Source organism: Seriola aureovittata, chromosome 12 (genome assembly GCF_021018895.1).
Source record: "Seriola aureovittata isolate HTS-2021-v1 ecotype China chromosome 12, ASM2101889v1, whole genome shotgun sequence".
NCBI classification, from domain to species: Eukaryota; Metazoa; Chordata; class Actinopteri; order Carangiformes; family Carangidae; genus Seriola; species Seriola aureovittata.
Window position 1 is genome coordinate 21,403,774 of NC_079375.1, and position 22,153 is coordinate 21,425,926.

The 22,153-nt window shown below is 40.4% G+C and overlaps 1 protein-coding gene across 4 annotated transcripts in view; it reads left to right on the forward strand.

The window, feature by feature from the left end:
* LOC130178763 (abl interactor 1-like) overlaps positions 1-22,153 on the forward strand; it is a 25,389-nt gene continuing 3,236 nt past the window's right edge. The window contains exons 1-9 of one of the 4 annotated variants that reach the window (XM_056391217.1): positions 1-233; positions 5,829-5,996; positions 11,268-11,444; positions 14,377-14,391; positions 15,122-15,225; positions 15,486-15,626; positions 17,350-17,450; positions 17,805-18,020; positions 19,719-19,808. In XM_056391217.1, the coding sequence (XP_056247192.1) occupies positions 117-233; positions 5,829-5,996; positions 11,268-11,444; positions 14,377-14,391; positions 15,122-15,225; positions 15,486-15,626; positions 17,350-17,450; positions 17,805-18,020; positions 19,719-19,808 (1,129 nt within the window). In that variant the 5' untranslated portion in view covers positions 1-116. The remainder of the gene's footprint in view (positions 234-5,828; positions 5,997-11,267; positions 11,445-14,376; positions 14,392-15,121; positions 15,226-15,485; positions 15,627-17,349; positions 17,451-17,804; positions 18,021-19,718; positions 19,809-22,153) is intronic. The other 3 variants (XM_056391220.1, XM_056391218.1, XM_056391221.1) reach the window with 3 other exon arrangements.

The window sequence follows — 22,153 nt, forward strand, 5'->3', positions numbered from 1 at the left end:
GCCAGCAGCCCCACAATGCCAGGCGGGGGAGCCCCTTTCTCAGCAGCACACCACAGCATCACCGCCGCGCCTCACTGAAAAAGGACAGAGAGGAGAGAAATGCAAAGGGATGTAAGATGGCAGAGCTACAAATGCTATTAGAGGAGGAAATCCCTGCCGGTAAAAGAGCGCTCGTGGAAAGCTACCAGAACCTGTCCCGGGTTGCGGAATACTGTGAAAACAATTATGTTCAGGTAAGAGATGCCTAACGGCCGTTAGCTTTGGTGAGTTTATCTGTAATCTCCGTCGTGTCTGCGGCGTTGTAACGTTAGTAGAAGTGAGTGAAACCACAGGGACAGGAAATGCTGGTCGCAACGAAAGGGATCCACAAACCGCTAGCTACTCGGAGTGGCCTTTTTCTCCCGGCGTATCAACCGCAGCTCGGTGAATGTGTCAGGCATGGTTGTATTTCGTTATTTTCTAGTTTAGGCTGGTCGGCCCCGAGTACCGGAGCCGTGCTCACAGTTAACGGCTGAGCTCTTAGCTGCTGGGGGCTTTTAGAGGGTGTGTCGTTGTTGTGACCAAGTGGTTTGTCATTGACTGCATTCTCTGATAGGTACCTGTGAGTGGACATAATATCGGCCACCATTTATATATATATATATGTATTTTACATCATTTGTCCATTTTTACTTGACTTAAACCAAATAGGCGTCACACGTTTAGGCCACATATAGTGTTTTATTGGAAAAATTTGCGAATGGAATCTATAAAAAGACATTTTCCTCGTGTAAAATTAAAAACTAGTAAAACAATAAGTATTTATGGATCCTCCAATATCAGAAAAAGAAATAAAAACACCATTAAACGCTTAGTCACTGTAAACTCGGTGTAACTGTGCCATATATAGCAAAGACACCCTACTAACTAAGATTTCCATTGGATATTCTTTCCCATTAGCCTTTAACACATGCTCCAAGCATCATATGTTGTAGGTTGTTTCTCAGTAGACATCATTATGTAGGCCAAGACCTTAAAGAAAAATATAAATAAAATCCTAGGTGTGTAGTCCAACCACTCATGATGCACTGATCATGTGTCTACTACAGTTCTGAAAACGTGGCTCCAGAGCACCTCCATGATGGATCATTTGCTTGTAATCAAATGTATGGTGCAGGTTAATGATAGGTGTGCCTGCTTGCTTTTGCATATCTGGACTGATTGTTAAATCAGTGTCAGGAATAGGATGAATCAGTTCTGAAAAGCGATGGGGCACCAGGACCTCAGGTTTTACTTTTATGGTCATTTAATTTGTGTTTTTGAAATTAACTTTTTTGAAGTGAAGCCTCATTGTTACCAGTGTCATTTATCCACCTTCAAATTACTGTTAAAGGTGATCCAGCGACTTGATTATATAATTTTCAGAAAAATAGGGTTCATGACCTGAGGTGGATAAAATATTTTTCAAAAATGGTTGGGGATTTCAAGCCTGAAGAGTTACTTAGAGTAAACCACATCAACTGCCATGGTGAGAGTGTGTTCAGTAAACATGGGTGTGAGTTGACACTGTAGACCATCAGTAGGCTGAATGGTCTGGTGTGAACAGCAGTGTCTGCTGACAGACGGGCACAAACCAGAAACCCCACTGTGTTCCAGCATGGTAATCTTTTGACTGTGGTGCCGAGAAAACCCACCATTATACCGTAATAACACGTCAGATCACTTTGCCATGGTTGTCATAAGAAAAGCAATGTAGGTTACACTGCTTGAATGCACTTACTAGAAACTGACAAGAATACACAGCTCTGTTTTGCAGTATGTGCATCCAAATATCAATATGCAGAAAGCTGCCTGAGAGTTTTGATGTTTTACTCAAAGGTTGTGGTATTATCAAAATTTATTTAAAATGGTTATGGAATGGGACAGTGGTCTTAAACTGTAGGACGCCACTGTACATCCCCCTTAGCGGCCAATTAATTTGAGGTGGGCAGTTAGAGCGAAAATGCTTTGCTCGGTGGAGGTAAATTTATCTGCAATTAGCAACAGCGGGTTAGAGTTTAATCTGCATTGCTTCAGTCTGGAGACCAGGTGGCTGATTTATTGATTTATTCACCTTCACTTGGGGATGTTTTAAATTTCAGTCATTTGAATTATTGTGAGGACACTGAATGATGTCAGGAACACCAGGTTGATAGCTTGACCCTGCTGTGCCACTAGTAGAGGATTATGTGGTCTCCTTTATAAACTTGTGGATAGAATTTAGCGCGGATAGGAATGACGCTTCCTGCACTGAAATCCAAATTTTAAAAATCTTTTTGCCGTTTGATGCTCACAAATCAGCAATTTGCTTCAAACTTTGATGCAGTGGAATTCATAATTAGCAGCTAAACACATATGTGAAGTGTTGCAGTCACACGTTTTAATGTGTGACTGATGGATCTTTCACATACCAGTTGATTAAGAAAAGATCTCTTGACACCCTATGGGAAATTTTGTTGTGTCACTCTGTATGAAGCAAGGTTGGAAATAAGCAAAGAGGAGATAACAGTTGTGCATTGAACAGTTGTGAACAATGTAATGCATGTTTGCATCATATTATCTCTCTCTGTAACCTAAGATGTTACGAAATCTACGAGTCACATGATGTGGCTAATACACTGTGATCAGTTTTGCATCATCCAGATAAGATTTATTGCTCTCATTAATTTTGTATTTATTTAATGTGTAGTTGAATGAGAGGGAGACAGTGATGAATACTTTCATGCACAATGGACCAAGAGAATTTATCTGTCGATTAAGTCATTGTCTGCTTTAAACATCTAATTATAAGCACACACTCATCTCAGGTAAAATTAAGTGTTTCAATTGACAGCATCCTGTGTTATTAACAAATGCTCTGGCTCTTTGTTAATTCATTTATGTGATGTGGATGCAGGATGATTTTCATCTCCTTTACTGCTGATTTTCAGAGCCTGTACATTGTTGTGTCACTTTCTACTGCAATATTTAGAATATTGTGTTTATTTACTACGGCAGGATAGTCATGTCGAGAATATGAACATGCTTGTTGGTGCCTTCTCCTGTATAATGATTTCTTCAGGGACATTAAAAACATTAACTAGAATCCTGCATGAATATAAACACACTTGACTGACACAACAGTGAATGTAGAGTTAGGAGGCTTTGCATGCCATTATAGTTTATGCTCAGATTATGTGCAGTGGGATACGTGTGATAAATTTCTGTATTCTGAATAAAGTCCTAAATTGAGCTTTTTGCTCCAAGTTGTCACATACTGTTGTCATAGTAAAACAATACCTGGTCGTCTTTATGTAGGATAGATCTGCATAATCCTGTGGGGAATAACAAATGCAGCTATGCACTCAACTGACAATGCACATCCTGATATGTAAATCCACACTATGATGCCAGAGTTTTATTCTTAGATATTTAAAATGGGCCATTTGAAAAACTGACAGAGTGTCACCTGCAACATTTCTGGTGTCATGAAAGCAGAACTCAGCTTTGTTAGTAGCTTTCTTCAGACCTTTGGATACTAAAATAGCAACTCTTTGAAGTAAAGAAGAAGAATGAAATCATGCTGTTTTTTAGGACACAGATGGGCCTTAGCTTCTATTGGTGTGTAAATGGATCTTAACATTTAGGTTCATAAAAAAAATCGAGATCTTAAAATTAACACTTTTTTTCATGTTATTCCAGTATGCAGTTGCATATTTAAACCACAAAGCACCAGGTAATATGTTTGACTCACACTGATACTCAGTGTCAGTTATTTTTCCTAGTTTAAGAGAAATTGACTGTTGAATGGAAGCTCATGATTCTACTTAATATTTCCCCCCATGTGGAACCCACCAAAATCCCCCACTTCAACTCACGTTGCCTCTGTGACTCATGACTTTTTCTTTCATGACTCACGAGGTTCAGAATATTCCAGCATCAAACATTGTGTTAACTATGATACGACACTCAGAAATTGCTTTATTTTTTGTATTGTTAAGGTTGATTCTGGTGCTTAACAAAAAGGAATTCCAAGTGGAGTGCTTACAAAAGGCCTTTTGTAAGCTTAATATGAAACATAATATCTCAAAGCAGAGAGTGAGTGAGTAAGAGAGAGGGAGAGATCCATGATGAACAATGTGTATTGGGGAGATGTAGTCTCCGTTATTGCCAGTGGGTTTTTCTCTGCAAGATATTTTCAGACTATTTCTAATTAGTTTTATTCTATTGGAAGTTTTAACCTCTCTTTAAACCCCTGATAACACCTTCCCTGTTGAATGCATTGCACTGAATGCGTAACCATCTCAGCACTGTATTGGTAGTTGAGATGCGTGAGTGACTCATGAGAGTAGGAAAATGTGACCGCAAGGTGCAAGGTGTTTCAGCAGTCTGAAAATGTCATTGGGAACACACACCAGTCAGCGTTTTCCAAGCCCAGGTATGAGGACAGGCTCCAGTCTGTGGACTAGTGCTGAATAAGCCTGTGATATTTCCTCTGCTGCTTCTGTGTTTTACAAAAAAAACGGCCTGTCTCTACAGACATCTGCAACAGATATTGTTGCTGCAGGTTGTTTGCAAAGTAGCAGGTGGCAGGTGGCCATGTTGTAAAGTGGTGTCATGATGCAGGCCTTCTGCTACCACATGCACTTACCAAATTTTTGTATAGTAACAGCAGGTAAATCACAGCTTTTGTCTCAAACTGCTTTTATGGGAATGCTAGATTAGAGCTTTAACAGCAGGCACAAAATAATCATAGTGACTGAGCAGTTTAAGATGTGGCTACAGATCAAACTCAGCTGGTGTGAACCTTTTGAAAGAATAGTTCAAGATTTTTGAAAAACATGCATATGTGCTCTCTTGCAGAGAGTTAAATGAAAAGATTGATACCAGTCTCTTGTCTATCTGTGAAGAATGAAGCTAGCTGCAGGAGATGATTAGCTTAGCTTAGCTTAGCATAGAGACTGGAAGCGGTTTGCAGTTAATTCTTTTTGAAATAAATTATTATATTTTTCATTCATAAAAATGTTGATCAATCCACACTATAAATATGAAGTAGCTTCAAGATGTCATCATTCACTTTACTGAACAGTTGTGATTTCATTAGTGGGAAAACCAAACAACTTTGGGTTGTTTTGCCTTTTGGTAAAACAAACTTTTTACACACTTAATGAGGAATTGATTTATGGAAATAAAAAACAATACAACAATTTCTACTAGACATGGCTGTCAGTTGTAGTCCTACTCCCTGAAAACGAGTGGTTCTCTGTGTGGCCTTCTTTTATCCCTGTTTTGCTTCCAAACTAAAAATACGTCCATTCACTCCTGTTGCTATTTAAAAGTGTCCAGCTGGGTAGAGATTTGGGATCGTAGGAAATGTCTTGGCATTCCTGCTCACTGGGCACTATTCCCACCATGCACCTGTCCCATGTTGTTCATCTGAGGTATTCGGAAGTTATTGTTGTCCGATTCCAGGCTGCTTTGCATTCTACAATAGTCGTTCCCTCAGAGAATCATATCAACTCTCGTTCACTTCCCTTCAGATTTTAACAGTGCACTGCACTTTAACAGTCGAGAATGAATGGTCCTGCCAAACATTGTTCCCTGTAGAAAAACTGCCCTCTCACTCTCACTCACTCAACTGATAGGAGAGTAACAATGGGAGAGAAGAGTGCAGCATTTCCTCTTGACTTTTTTGGACCTTATACCTTACTTCCCTCTGCCAACTTCTTCATTTCTTCCACCCACACATCCTTCCACTCTTTTTTTTTTTTTTTTTTTTTTTTGATTTCTGATTTATTTTCCTCTCTGTCCCTCTTACCTCTCTCTGCCAGGCTCAAGACAAGAAGAAGGCCCTGGAGGAGACCAAGGCCTACACCACCCAGTCTCTGGCCAGTGTGGCTTACCAGATCAATGCCTTAGCTAACAATGTGCTGCAGCTGCTGGACATCCAGGCCTCGCAACTACGACGCATGGAGTCCTCAATCAACCACATCTCCCAGGTACACACGTACACCAAAATAAACACATTCTTCATTTATAAAAATGCAAAAGCAGTTTATAAAATATATAAATCATTCACTTTCTTTACTTTATTTATCTTAAAATAACCAAACAATTTGTTGCATCAGCAAATTATTCTAATTCTCAAATAACAGCAGTGGAATTTATTTAGCTCAACTGCAGTACTAACCAGGCCTTTATTCAAAACAAAATTATATTAGGTACAATCCTTTATGTCTAATTCCCCCTGTTTTATAAGTATATTTTCTCATATAAGACATATCCTCTCTGATCCTGCTCCTGTTAATGAGCTTTTAATGCAAACTCAAAACATTATGATGAAAACCTTGTTGTTTACCTGTAGTCTTGATAAATCCAGCATGATATACATTTTCACAGCTCCAATCCCATCAGTATAACAGCAGAGTTGTGTCATACTCTCTGCTTGTTTCTCCTCTCTTATAGAAATACTGTTTTCATTCATAAATTATTTAGCTTGATTAGAACCCTTTCAGTCACTCACAAGGCTCACTGGCTCCCTTTTAATATGAAACATCTGCAGGAAGTGTTTAGTGTCACTAATGTTAGCTTAACAGTGATTTAAAAAAAAAAAAAAAAAGAAAAAAAAAATGAAAGCCATTTGAATTAATTAGTGCATGAAATTAGTATTTATATTAAAACTAAGAAGAGCAATAGAGTGATGTGACTGTTGTTGGAATGAGTGCTATGGTAATGTACATGAACCCGAAGGTATTGTGGAAGCCATTATAATACAAGTAATTTCACCCTTCATCAATGTTTTTGGTTGTTATTTAAATACGTGAGAATCTTTGAGCTTTGATATGTATATGTATATACAGTATATATATATATATATATATAATATATATATATATATATATATATAAGAAAATTGGTGGATCAACGTATGGCTGTGATAGATTGTCTCCTGTAGAAGAAACTTATTACAAAACAAATAACCGGCTGGTATTATTCTATGTTTTAACATCAAATTGCACAATAACACATTCACACATGATACAGACTGACAGATATGGCAGGGGGCATGGATCATGCTGGAGCTGCCAAACCTCCACAGCCCCTCTTCAGTCCCTCCTGCTTCATCAGCAGTCCTCTCTCTATCAAACGCTTCCCCTCTCTGTGCGCTTCATGCGGCCATCCTGCCTGTCAGCCAGTGTCAGCCAATGTCCCCGTCCTCTCCCTGTGTGCTTCATTAAGCCTGTCAGGGATGAAGTGAAATCCTGACGCCAGCACTCTCGCCTGGTTAGCATTTCCAGCTCCCACTTCACTCCACAGGCTGCTGGATGGAGCGGAGTTAGTTGCAGTGTAACGATAAACAATGAGAGTCTTTTATTGATCCTTTAGAGATGGTCAGTGGTGGTTTATGTACCCCTCTTTAATATCTCCTCTTCAGATGGAATAGCACTGTAGGGCCTTAAACATTGTTGTGAGCACTGGACAGTAAACTGGTGCAGAAACTGCTGAGTCAGTGTGGTCACTTAACTGTAGGTGGGATTGAAAGTATAAAGGAAGAGACTGACATCAGCTCCACTCTGTTCAAAATAGAACTTGTTCATAGCAGCCATTTTGACTTTTCATAGCAGTAAAATGCCTTAGAACAGGAAAATTGAATTTAAACCATTGTAAAAGTTATTAATTAAGTGCTTTTTCTTCCTTTGCATGTGAAAAATTCCATCAAGGTATACTTGTGCTGTTTTGCATTTCATTTTCATGAAAAACATATAAAAATGGTGATGATGTGATTTTTGTTGGGGCTTGTATCAAACAAGCAGGTTCCCTTACGCATGGAAAATACGATTTATGGACCAGGGCATCTCTGTAACAGCACAGTGCTTCATTTATGGGATGTTGTGACACATTTTACCTTTACCAAAAAAATTGCAGCTCCTGTAATTTGGATATTGCACTTGGCCATATTGCGATTTTAATAATTTTTTGATTAATTGTTCAGCCCTACAATAAACGAACATGGCGTAATATTGCAAACTTAACAGCCCTGTAGAGTCAGCCAAGTTGATTTCATGTAAACCTTATGAAGGGCCATCCAATTGACATGAATGTTAGAATAAAAATATGAAAAGGCACCATCATATGGAAATCCTTGTTGATGTGTCAAACTCAATATCTCAGGCAGAGTGCGAACTGGTTGGAAGCGCCTCAAATTGCTTGAATCTAGAGAAAAGTGAATTTACTTCTACGTGCATCTCATCCACCTCTCCACGGCGCAGATTCATTATCCTTGCAGTGATGTGTCCAATAAATTAAATTATAACTTGATCGATGGTGCCAAGTATTTTTCTGGTTTGGGTTGTGGAAATTGTCTTGACTTGAAAGAGTTAAATGGGATTAGGAAGAGGACGGTAGCCAAACATTGCTGCCAAATCCAAGTCCCAGCTCTGTAGGATTTGCAAGCGCATAGCAGAGTATGCTGTCACAAAATTATCCAAGAGAAGCTACTACCTAAATGCAAAACAGCGCATTCAATCAAAGAGCTGTGGCAGTGTGTTTCTCCTCTTTGTGTGCATCAGCTCAATTGAATGGTTGTATGTGCATTCAGTTATAGTATCTGAAACCAAGCCAGTGCAACAGTAAACAAAGTAGTACTGCTTATTTTTGATCCTATTGCCATGGAAAGAAACGACAGACCTTCCCATGAGTCTCTTTACCCCTCTTTTCCGTTTCTTTGAGCCCTGTCTGCCAGTTTGCTTTCTGATTCATCTCTTCCCTTTTTCTCCAAAAATTGTCATTCATCAACTCAGTGACCCACTTGTGCCTCTTGCAGCTCAATTTCAATTGGTCAAATCCTCTCAAGTGCAGAAACCACCTTGAATTATATGTGAGTGTAAAATGAAAAAAGGATAATGACACAGTTGTGAGGTTTCATCCAAAACCCCAGAATATTAGCGTCCACAGTATATATGTCTGATTTGTAGACTTGTTACCAAGCCATACATTAGATCATTGATGTATGAAATCACACATCTGCTGACATGCCTTGTAATCTCACTTCAGACTACATTATATTTTCCTGCTGCCAATAACACTTCAGCAACAGCAGACATCTACAGCTTGTTCCCCTGAGCTGCAGAGAATTAGCTGAACCACAGATTTACTAGGTTGAACCTACTGTATAGATCCAACAGTGAAAACTCCAGCTGTCACTGCAGAGGTTGAGCAGTCAGCCAGATGTTTATTAGTGTAAAGAGATTACAAAAGAAAATGAGATTGAGAGAATGCAGGAAGGGCAGGCAGAGGTCTGTCGTCACCGATTAGGTAACAGTCTAGATGTTTCATAAAGATTAGCTCACTTTTTCAGCAATCTGCATGTAGTGGAAACACTGAAATGAAGCTGAGAGGGTCCGCTCATCACCTGCGGATGTGTACCATGATTTAATGTTTCCACATTGTCATGATTTATTTTCTGTTAAATGGTAATGCAGTGTAAACACAAGGTGGTCACAGCATCTGTTGTTTGCTGTACAGTGTGTGTTCCTTTTTAAATAATGAATGCCTAAATCTGGAGACGTTAAAGTTCATTTTCTGAGCATCTACCTCATCACCACCTTCCTTTCTTCTTTCTATTTGATCATAACAGCCAATCAGAAGCTTCTAGTTTTACTTATGTTTTATCTCATCTCTCTGTCTCTGCCTCTCCGCCCTTCTGAGTTTGTTTGTTCTCACTTTCTCTAAACTGCACTCCACCTCTACTCGCCTATCACTGGCAGGAAATAGGCGGGTCTTTTTCTTACTTCCCAGCTGAGGCTGGGTGTGTCGCTTCAGTTTCCTTTCCTAAAAAAAGAGCCTAGCATGTTGTCTATTTAAATATATATATATATATATATATATATATATGTGTGTGTGTACTGGTGGTCACATGAACAGACACAGAGAGAGTTGTGCGCAGCAGGAGGGAGTGGCAGTTGCAGGTCAACTTCACAACACCTATCAGACTTTCAATCTCTCAGTTGTATTTTTCATCTCCAGCAGCCAGACAGAGGCGGCTGCAGCAGTGGAACTGTCAGGTCCATTGAATGATGATTGATGTGTGACCTTGTTGCTGTGTGGGTCTCACACACACATAAGAAAATGATTTACCAATATAAGTCACACACACAAAAACTGTCTTTTACCATCTAATAAGCTACAGTACATTTAGCATTAGCAACATAGGTTTATTTAAGTATATATTAAGTGTATATACATACACTTACACTCACCAATGCTCTCTTCCCAAGTGTGACCTCATTCCACAGATGAAGTCCTCCACCCTCCCTCATTCTTCAATACTCTTCATTCAGTACTCTTCCCTCACCCCCCGCATCCATCACTTCTTCCAGTTTCATCTATCATTCATAAATTGAAGGCCGGTCCCTGCAGGCGCCTGCTGTGAGAAGGTGCTGTGAGCGATGATGACTGTAATCGCAGAAGAGATGGAGGTCATTGGTATTTTCAATTGGTCCTGGAGTGAGGGGTTAAAGGAGAGCGTTCTCAAAAGGCCCCCAGGGTGTAGGCCAATGGAGCAGAATAGTGGGTCAGTAGAAATTCAGACGGATGGACCCAGAGTGTGTGTCCAAGCAGTGGGAGGGCTTGGGATTTAAAAACCACAGAGGAGTGAACTGGATGAAATTCAGAAATGATTTTCTTTTTCATAGAACCACATGTTAATTTTAATATCACACAATATTGGCTGAAAGGGCTGAGTTGTGAAATGCATTACTGTAATCGTAGTAGGTGTTAAATATTGAATAAATGCTGGCACTCAAATCATCATTGGATCTCAAGTTATAGTAAATATGTTTAATAAAAAAAAAAAGGTGTTGTTATTGAAGACATGGTCATGTTGTTACTGCTGCTGCCATTTGAACGCTTAAAGATGGGTTCTACAAATTCTAAAAAATAACTCATAATAAAATCACCCCAGAAAAGGGAAGGAGGTGATCATGGCCCCTGAGCTCATGGGAGGCTTTTAATGTGAAACAGATGGAGGAAGTGTTGAGTTTACATTAAAAGCAAATTACTGTAACAGGCAACGGTGAGGTCTTTTAATCAAATATGATAACAAAACTATTAGAATTAGAAATCATGCCTATCTCTAATAATAACCTCTTAAATTAAGGCAACTTGAGTTGAGGTGAATGCATTTGGAGATTTCACTGTATGCAAAGTTAAACCTGAATGTGTGTTTGATCCGACCACTCACTGCCCCCCTTCATTTCTCTATCCTGCAGACAGTGGACATTCATAAAGAGAAGGTGGCGCGTCGGGAGATCGGCATCCTGACCACAAACAAAAACACCTCTCGCACCCACAAGATCATCGCACCGGGCAACATGGAGCGGCCGGTGCGCTACATTCGAAAGCCCATCGATTACACACTGCTGGATGATGTGGGACACGGCGTCAAAGTAAGATTCCTTATGTCGTTATTTGAAAATAAAAGCCTTCAGTTTGTTGTAATGTGTAAAAAAACAGACTTAAAGGTCAATAAATGTTGATGGATATATTTTTTTTTGTACCTACGTTGCAGGAGCATTCTTGTTTCTGTTCACTCTTTGGCTGTTGGTTTTTAAAAAAGCACTTTGACACTATTCTAGCTCTAACACAAACCAGACTGTTGCAGCTTAATCTCAGTCATTACTTTGACACATTATCTTGATTTGCAGTGTCAGTTTTGCAAGACAGGAAGACACATACTTAGTCGAGTTCACACCTGGCACTTTCATATGAACAAGCTAAGTGTCTGCTTTCATGATCCACTTACACACATCCACTCACACTGCAGGCCGATCAATACACTGGCCTTTTAGTTAATTAAGTCCAGAAACGCCTAGAAATGTAAGAAACACTTGTCCAAGAACAAGATGCTAAGTCTGGTAGCTGACTGTGGCTAAAAAGCTTTGCCTGTCCAAGATCTTGCTCATGCCTAGTAACAGCTTCCTAAGCTGGAAGTTATTAGGAGTGTGGGTGTGTGTGTGTGCAGCTCAGAGTGGGAGCAAGAAAGAGACATCTCGGCCAAGTGTTACTCACGCCATCACATCCCCTATTGAATCGTGGGAAAATATTCTCTCAACCCTTTTCCGGCTCATTCTTCAATTTTTTATTCTCTCTCCCCATGATCCATCCGCTGTCTCCTCTCCGCTCCTCTTCTTTTCCTCTTTCATGTAGCACTCTGTGTTTTTGTGCTTGTGTTTCAGTGTGTACACACATTTATGTGCGTTGATTGTTGGTCATAAATTTCCGCAGCGGGTTTGGGTCGGCTTCTTCATCCCTCTCCTCTTGTCTGTCTCTGTTGAGATAGTGGCTGTCTGCTGATTTTCAAACATCCACTGATTCAAATTCAAAAGCTGGTGTTTCCTCCTCGGAGAGCTGGCTCACACTGAGACACGTTTGGCAAGGCTCACTATGCAAATAAAGCATCATTCATGGATGCTTTAAATGACGAATCTCTGCAGAAATCAGCGCAGATCAGTGTAGATGCTAGAAAATGTGCAACCTTTTTTCCTTTTTAATCATACTTACATGGGAAACATGAGTCAGACATTTGTAAAATGACTAAATCTGGGATTACTACATTTGTAGAGCACCTTTTAATTTAATCAGGTTTAGTGTTTTTAATCAGGTTTGGATCATCACTTTAGGAGAGAGAGAAACTTCTGGGGCCTGAAGACTCCCTGGCTATAGGTTCATTATAAATTTTCTCTGATTTCTCTGTCTGGCTTTGTGTGTGTGTGTGTGTTTGTTTGTGTTTGTGTGTGTGAGGCTGCATTTGTGCTCATGGATGTGCGTTTGTCTGGCTTAGTGCAGACAGAAATGCATATCATATTCCATATTTTTCCCCCCAGAACTCTCTCTCTCTCTCTTTCTCTCTCTCTCTCTCTCACATACACACGTCTGTGAATAATTCAGAGTATGAAGGATTGATATCATTTCATACTCACTACTGCACCAGCCACTAGACACACATATAGAGAATTGTAGTAGACTGATGTTTGCATGTGGGTCTGTTTGTGTATCTGTGTTCATACATATACATGTTCATTTTGCGATCATGCTGTGAAATGTGAGAAATATCAGCTTATTAGCGCTCCCATCCTTTCTGCCTGTTTCCTCCTGACTGTGGTGGATTCCCTGGAGCGTTTGAGGCGTGATCACCACCCCTCTGCCGTTCATCCACATAGCCAGGGGAACTCACCCGTGGGTAGATGGGAAGTCAGACTTGAGCATAGAAAGACCCATTCACACATTTACGGATGACTGTGCTCACCCCTCCACCATAATAGCCTTTATTGGCATTACTGGCAGTTACCAGGGTGACATAGTTTCAGCTGCTCCGACAGTCTGAACACCTCACTCCTGTTATTTATGACCTCACTGCGCTTTAGTTTTTTTTTTTTTCCCCTCTCAGAGCAACACTTAAAACGTCAGCACAGCTATGTAGTAGTAAAGCCAATTCTCATTATTCCTAGTTTAGTGATTCTCATTCTGATTATAGTGTGTAACACACGTCTAGACACTGATGCACACAGAATAGGATCATAAACACACATAGACACACACAGGGTTGAGGAAGTAGGTTCACTTTACTGTAAAGGGATAATTCTGATAAATGTTTCATAAATTGTGACTGAAGATGAGTTCAGAATGTGATTAGTGCTGAAACAATGAGTTAATCATTCAATTTGTTGAAAATGAATTATTAGCATCAATTAATCGTTAAAAGTTTAAGAAAATGTGGCAGCTACTAAAATTTGATAATTTGTTCTCTGTTTTATATAATTTTAGATTGACACACTCTTTGTTTCAGACAAATCAAGCAATTTAAATATGTCACCTTGGGCTCAAGGAAATTGTAATGAGCATTTTTTTTTTTTTGTGCTATTTTCTGACATTTTGTACATCAAAGAGACTGATAATGAAAATCATTGTCAGCTTAAGCCCTGTCATTGGAAAAAAAAAAAGAAAAGAAAAGCCCATTGCGATAAGACTGGCAGCTAGTGGAGCTAGGTTTTCACACACACACACACACACACACACACACACACACACACACTCGTCTGACATTAGAAGGGAATGGACCTTATATTCCAATGCTGTGTTTCCTTATATATACTGTATATATGTTAGTCTCCTTGATGTCCTCTTCCTGTCTCTACTCCCTTACTTGTTTCTTTCCACTATATCTACTGTATGTTAAATTTAATAATGAAGAGTGCTTCATGCAAAATGCATAAATGTCACGCTTGCTGTCACTATAAAAATAATATTACTCACTTTTTAACCATTAACCAATGAGCATGTCTTGTTTTCTGTCTTCTCTTTTTGCCTGCTTGCACTCAGTGGCTTAAGGCCAAGGTAAGACATGGTTGTCTTTCTCCTCTTTTTGTCATGTATTCATAGAACTCAAAGCTACAGTGTCGAGGTATCCATGTGCCTATAACAGTTGCCTTTCATTTGTAATGCATGTGCAGGAATTACAATTTTTGATGCAATGGAATTAGTTTTCATGGATTAAATCTGATTCTGATTTATTACAGTATGACAAAGCAGAATCATTACACACTGAATATATTTAATCTCTTGATGTCTGTTACCTGTATTCAACTGGTCACAAGGTCACCAGTTGTCATTAATGCACCTTGATACACAGGAGATATTAAACATTATATTTCATATTAACAATATTTTCTCTAATGCTCTATATCTACTCTATTATTTACATATTCCTATGTCTTGTATATCTTCATCCAAATACCCAGCAGTGAGTGGCATCCCATTACATGTGCACAGTTTCTCAATATAAGACACCAGTCACGTATTCAGTGCTGCTTTCTGTCCTTTTGCTCCCCTCATATCTTTCCTTGTCTCCTATTCCATGTCTTGATATTTGTCTGTGGACAGAAAAACCTTGTGCCAGTGTTTCTCCAGAAACGTATCCTCAGCTAAAACCAAAGAGGAGATGCTCTTAATCCATATTTTGCTTATTCAGACTCCTCAGCCTTAATATTTAGTAGCAGGGGAAACACTGGTGTCAGCTAATCAGATTACACAAAAGCAGTGTTTTAACTCATCTTTGCTCCTCCAGCAACATGGGAATAATGCAGCAGGGCGAGGAGGGACGCTCTCCAGGACCAACCCCCCGACACAGAAACCTCCGAGCCCCCCCATGGCTGGTCGTGGTACCCTGGGGTAAGAACTTAAAGCAGGAGCGGTAGTTTTTAAAAATGTATTTAATTCAGACAGTAAAATTAGTTCTTAGTAGACACTAGTTCTACACCATCATACTGTTATTTTGAGACGGTTAAACATTGCACAGTGGTTAACACCATGAACACCTGATGTGGTTCCATAACATGAGTCTGTAAAGATCCAAAAAACGATTCTGTACTTTCTCTCACTTCATGAAAACATGAATTAATTGTGCTCTCTCTCCTTCTGTATTTGTCCAGGCGTAACACTCCCTACAAGACACTGGAGCCAGTGAAGCCTCCGGTGGTGCCTAATGACTACATGACGAGCCCGGCCCGACTGGGCAGCCAGCACAGCCCTGCACGCACAGCCTCGCTCAACCAGAGGCCCCGGACACACAGGTAGTTATTGCTGAAACTGAGTTATAATCTATGTCTGGAAACCTTTATGCTCCGCTAGAACTCAACTGCATGAGTGTAGATGCACTGAAAAGCTGCTCACATTAACCACATCTGCACTCTGCAGCTAAATTGGTCACACTCTGCAAACCACAGTTTACCTACCACATTCAACCAAACAGAAGTGTGAAGAAGTGTGAAGATCAAACCAGGAACTTTACAAAGTAAAGTATACAGGTGGCAAACTGCTCTATCGTTAGTATAGTGATGTGCAATAAATGAAAACTTATTGGCCTCCACGGCCTCTGTGTTTTCACTTACTGCCTGATTAGACCTCCTCTCAGGACTGTGTCTTATTCGCTCTCATCGCCTCGTTTTGTTTAAACTGTGAGGGCAGGACAACTGTTCTCTATACATTTTGGTACAGTGTTGTGTGTTGAGTGCGGTGACCTCAGGAAACTAAACTTAAACCTGTAATCAGACAGAATAAGTGAAAACACCTGTGTAGGTGTGGCTGGCCTCTGCATGGGCCTTTTTTCACAGCGGGTATTTTGACATGTAGCAAAAGCACAGGTGTAAAAAATAAAGTTAACGATGACATCTCGCTGCTCCACTGTCAAGGTCCTGGTATTATTCAACAGAGCTATCATTAGTGTTGTTACAACGCCTGTGCTTCTCCTACTGCGACGTGTGAAGTGAGTAAAAATGTGGTGTATGATGCTGTGTACTTATCATAACATCAACTCCTTAACTACTGAGTAACAGCTGTAATAACTTCATTACTGTATATTCATATCGTGTATTACCTTTAGTATCTACCATGTAAATTAGGATAACTGTAAGGAATCTTCCCCTAAAATCAGGGGCATCAACTTACTAAATACAAATGTAAGGTGTTATGGCTGTTGCCTTGTTTATAAGTGGTAAATGACCTCATTCACACACACACTTGGACACTGATGGCAGTGGGCTACCATGCAAGTTGCTGTGCCGGACCATCGGGAGCTGTTTGGAGTTCAGTAAATTGCTTAAGCTTGATCAGAACGCACAGAGGGTAAAGACTGGACTACTGCTCACTCAATATGAAAATAAATTTGTTCAAATTAAAGCCAAAAGTCAGACCATTAACCCCGCTTTCACTTTGCTGCATTACAGAGCCAGCACAACAAAAATATGTCACTGCTAATGTGTTAGTGCTGGTGTTTCTGAAAATTGAGGCAGTATCTACCATTTAAATACTCTTGCTAATGGCAGCATCACATTTCTGTGTTATTGTTTTTAATTATTTCTTTTGTGCCATTGTTTGGTTATGATAACTACACTTAAGTTTCCAATGTAATGGAATAATAATTTAATTTAACATAATATTTTTTTAATAATAAGTCAGCGTGTTCAGATTTTACACTCAGCACCTTTAGGCAAAGTCTAATTACTCCCTCAATCACAGCCTTGGTTCTCATATTGTTGTTCTTACACTGTGTAACTGCTAATGTGAGTGTGTGCTCCCATACTGTTGCCCAATATTCATGTGCTTGTTTTTCCTGACAGCGCACACAGCACGATCACAGAATCTGTTGCCACAGTGACGCTTCTGTATTGTTATGACAGAATGACGTATGAGAGAATAATGACAGGATGTCAACCGCTGTCATGTAATTAAGTTTGTCTCACACATCCTCTAATGATCACCTCAAAGTCTCTCTCTCTTCTCTCTCTCTCTCTGCAGTGGCAGCAGCGGGGGTAGTGGCGGCAGGGAGAACAGTGGAAGCAGTGTAGTTGGTGTCCCTCTAGCAGTTCCCACCCCCTCCCCTCCCAGTCTGGGGCAAGGTGAGCTTCAGCAGCTGTACTTACCTCTCTGCTCATCACAGTGTGCACTAACTGCTGTTTACACTCGTGGATTCAGTATCTGTATCTCTGTGTGTGTCATTTATTCACTCTGGCTCTGATTGGTCCATTCTTGTCTTCAACATTTCCTCTCACTCAAACATTATCATGTTCACTCAGGCTGACATGTACTAGGTCAAACAGAAGAACTCATTTATTCATTTTAGTGCCTGAGAAGCGATAAATATAATAAATAATAAGTGGATAAGACTAAGGTGTGTTGTTTTTTTTGTGGACTTGTACTATTGAATAAAGTAAATTGAATTTGCTGTGTAATCTGCTTCCCCTCTCCTGCAGTGGCCACGTCCTCAGCCTCAGTGCCCCAGGGCCCCGGCTTGGGCCCCATCCCCATGTCCCAGTTCGGCACCATCTCCCGCCAGATCTCCCGTCACAACTCCTCCACCACCTCCTCGGCCTCCATGGTGTCGGCCACCGGCACCTACCGCCGTGCACCCTCCGTCTCCTCTCAGCAGCCTCACATCAACGGGGGCCCTGCCTACCCACAGAACGCCGGTAACTCAGATTTCATGCAGTTATCTGTCAATAATGTAAGTCTGTAATATACACTGTAGCATGTTAGACAGTTGGTGTGTAGAAATTGTGTAAAATTAGGTTTTTGGGATATTTCAAATAGGGGAATATTACTGTTTACTGTATTTAGTGTTGATTTTCAGTATAAGTGAATATGATGTAAAATTTCTGACATTTTAAATCTCCTGAGAAACTTTATCTAGATATAATGAAATTTTAAATATAAAATTTGGCCTCCTCTAGCTGCTGCTCCACTGCTAAAGACTGTCCTCTGGGTCTAAGAGATATGAATGGACTTGCACTTCCAGAAGCGAAGGAAAATGAATGATGAACCGAGATTACTGAAGTCAGGGTTGTTGAAACCCTCCCACCTCAGCACCGCTGTGCAGAGCGTTTCATTACCGCCTATAATTGAGTTATGACATTATCACTTTAGTCAGCTGGAGGGGGTTTCTTGTTCAGGACAGACAGGCTGGAGGCATTTCAGGGCGGAAAACACATAAACAGCTGCTAGACAAGGGGAAACGCAGGACATATGCATATTTTCTGTCAGAAGACCGGAATTTATTTTGGCAGGCATCACTCTGAGCCATTCTCCTCTAATGGTTCCTCTCTCAGAGGACAAGCATCTTCCTTGGCACAAAACACAGGAGGAGGAAGCTGCCTGTCTTGTCTGGGAGGAGAGAGACAATGATGCAGAGCTGCATCAAGCAGGGATTTAAACTGGGACATCATATCGTCTCTGTCATTGAAATTTAATTAAAGTAAAAGATACGCTTGGATTTCAGGCGGCTGTGATAGAAGTTTTACAGCACAAAAAGCCAGTTCCGCTACATGAGGGAGCTCATTGATCTCACGGGGTGTAACTGTGGATGGATGTGGCTCTGCGGTGAGAGCTGGGTGGAATAATAAGACATTACTGCCCAGTGAGATTACAGACGCCCCTCCATTACATGTGATTTATGAGTCAGACCTGGCCTGCGTGTGCGTGACATCATGTCTTTCAGTGAGGACAGCTGTGTTTCTCTTTGTTCGTTCATCCATTTATCTCCTTTTTAAAGACAGCGTAGCCAAAACCCTCTTTATAGGGGCTAAAGACAGATTATACAGACACAAGTTCATTCAGTGGATGTTGCTCTTTATCTTCACACACCACCCTAATGACAATTCAATTAAATCCTGAGTCAGATATAGATGCTGCTGCTTTAACTGTAAATGCTTTTTTGAGAACAAGTAGTTCTGCCTCTGCGCTGTCACCGTGCCACTGTTATGTTTTGGGGTCTGTGTGGTGCTTTGTGCCACTTTCACTGGAAGCAAAAATCTGTGGCTGCTTACAGCCTTTGCTTTTGACATAAAACAGATGCTGATAAGGTAGATTCTCAGATTGAGATGAAATGAATGCGTCTTTAGCCCAGCTTGAAAAAACGTAGCACAAAAGAACACTGATTGGAAATGTGTAAATGAGTTGCTCAGCAATGCTTCCTGCACTGTTTCGCCCGCTCACAAGCTTTTTGTCTTATTCTATTTTTTTCATCTTTCTCTATTCTACTTTTGGACCTTTTTCTCCTCTGTGATGTCTTTTGTTCTTTTCTTGCTCTGTCATCCTCTCTCTGTTCACCACCTCCATCACTGTCTCTCTCCTTGCTGCTCCTTCTGCTTCTCTGGGTGTTGCTGCTCCAGTGTCTGTGGCTCCTCCGCCTCCTCCTCCCATGGTCCAGCTGACCCCACAGATCCCTCTGACCGGCTTTGTGGCCAGAATGCAGGAGAGCAGTAAGTACCCAACACATATATAGACAGGCATGCATCTATGAAGATAGATGAAGATTTAAGTGCAGTTAAGATAAAGCTCATATACACATGCATGTACTATGAATTTCCAAAAATCACTTTGTGCTCACAAGAAATCATGTACCTACAGAGATTACACTACAAAACTCGTCACAGTCACACCCACACATTTTCACATACAGCACATATAGACAGTAGCAGGGCTGGACAAAAACCAGAATGTACTGAATTACCTACAATACAAATCTCTAAATGTCCATAAAGCGACAGCAGCAAATACATGAAATATAAGCAGATGTTCAACCAACCGATCAACCAGCACCCCAGTAGTTTTAATTGCTCATACTGTAATGATGTAAGAAAAAGGGAGTGAGATTTAGAAAGGAAGTACTTGCACTGATGTATGAAAAAGGTGATTTGTACATGTGTTGTCATCAAGCTAAATCCTTTATTTCATCTTTATGTGGGTTTAGGTCACATACTGTACATAGATACATACATGGAGATACCTTCATCACATCTCTTTAGACTTCTGAAATGGTCTCGGCATCCACACATTGCCTCACAGTTCCACTCTGCTCTGTGGCTTGCTGCACTCAGCACACCCTCTCCTGCACTGTATGTGGGGTTGACGGCGAGCACTCGCCCCTCGGATGTCTGTCTGTTGCCATGGTGATGGATGGATCACTGAAAGCTATGCGTCCTGTGCTCTCTGTCCGCTGAGGAGAGAAAATGTGACCTGATGCCGTGTCCTGATTCACCACCCGCCCGTCTGCAAAGATGCAGCTGTGTGGAGATGCGGGACTGTCTGTACCTGTCTGGTGTAAACGTAATACAGTCTGCCATCACACTGAAGTGAAGAACACTGCTGGATATGAGTCATGCAGTCAGATAAAGAATAGATAATGCTAATATAGGTGTGTCTTGCTATAACGTTTAGTGGCTGCTGCCTTTCAACAGGCCTGAAATGAACAATTGGTAAATTCTTGTATAAAAACATGTAATCCTGTATCAGTTTTTGTGAAACGTTTTTACACTTGCTCTTCTAGACAGTCCATGTCTGGAAAGACTTTACTGTAGAAATCCTCTGGCTCACAGGAAGTGATACATTTTACATTTCCAGCGGCAGAAACAGGGACTAGTATGTAAATAGAACTGGCTAGTTAGTATGAGCAACAATACCCAACCTGACTGAACAGACAGAGAGTGGCACAATCTGAAGCAAGTCACAGCACTGATGTCTCATACAGACACAATTCACCAAATACTGATTGTATATATTACCACCTCAACAGTGGAAAAATCATAGTCTCCACACAAGTGCTTTTTAAAGAGATTGTCTTGCTGTTTCTGTCTTCCTGAATTGTAATTCACTGTCATTACACAGGGAATTCAGTCCGATATAGTCCTTACCAAATACATACTAGCACTGGGACTAAGTGTAATGCATGCTGTGTTTACACAGACCTGAAAAGGGGAAAAGGATCATATCATATTATTAAAATCCAAGACAACTATTGCTATACAGTTTAGTGAAGCGTTTTCAGCCCCTAATTTTTAAACAGATTTTAATTCAGTGGAAAAACAGGCATGTAAACAGATTGGAATTGAAGCGATGCATTAAATTAAATCTTCTGGTGCCTTATCGCCAGTTCTTCATTGCGAAAGACGGCTTATGAATTAGTGAGATAAAATTTGCAGTTTTTCTTAGTGAACTTGAGGATACGAGGATGCAGGGAGACTTGCTCCAAGAGGCACAAATGTAGTTCAAAGACTAAAACTGCAGGACCAATGGAAGCAGCTCAGGGCAAGGTCAAGCTTTTAAAACCACACTTTCTGTACAACACTGATCCACCTCTTTTACCACATCGCATTTGTGTGTGAGCATGCAGACAGAAACTCACTAGAATTACATTCCTGGTGTTACTGAAACAGCATTTAGACATTCATGTTGGGAAATGAAATTTACACAAACTATAATTAAACTTACTAAATGAAATGAGTGTTGGGTGATTTGGACTGATGACCTTAATATGTGTAACAGGGCTCTGGAAATTGAACACTACCAGCAGCAGTTGCAGGTGCTGTAGGATGCCTGACTAAATAGTAAGCTGCCCTCTAGTGCACAGTTAAGTTACTACACATTTAAATGGCATTTGATGTAAAACCGAAGCGTCTGCAGGTTCTTCTTAGTAACAATGTTGATAATAATTCATGTTTTAAATGATGATAATCTATAGTTAAAAAAGAAGATGACTGTATGTACAGTGTAGAATGTTATTCTCTCGGTTCCTCCACACTAACATTGTGTTGCCAAAATAGTTAAA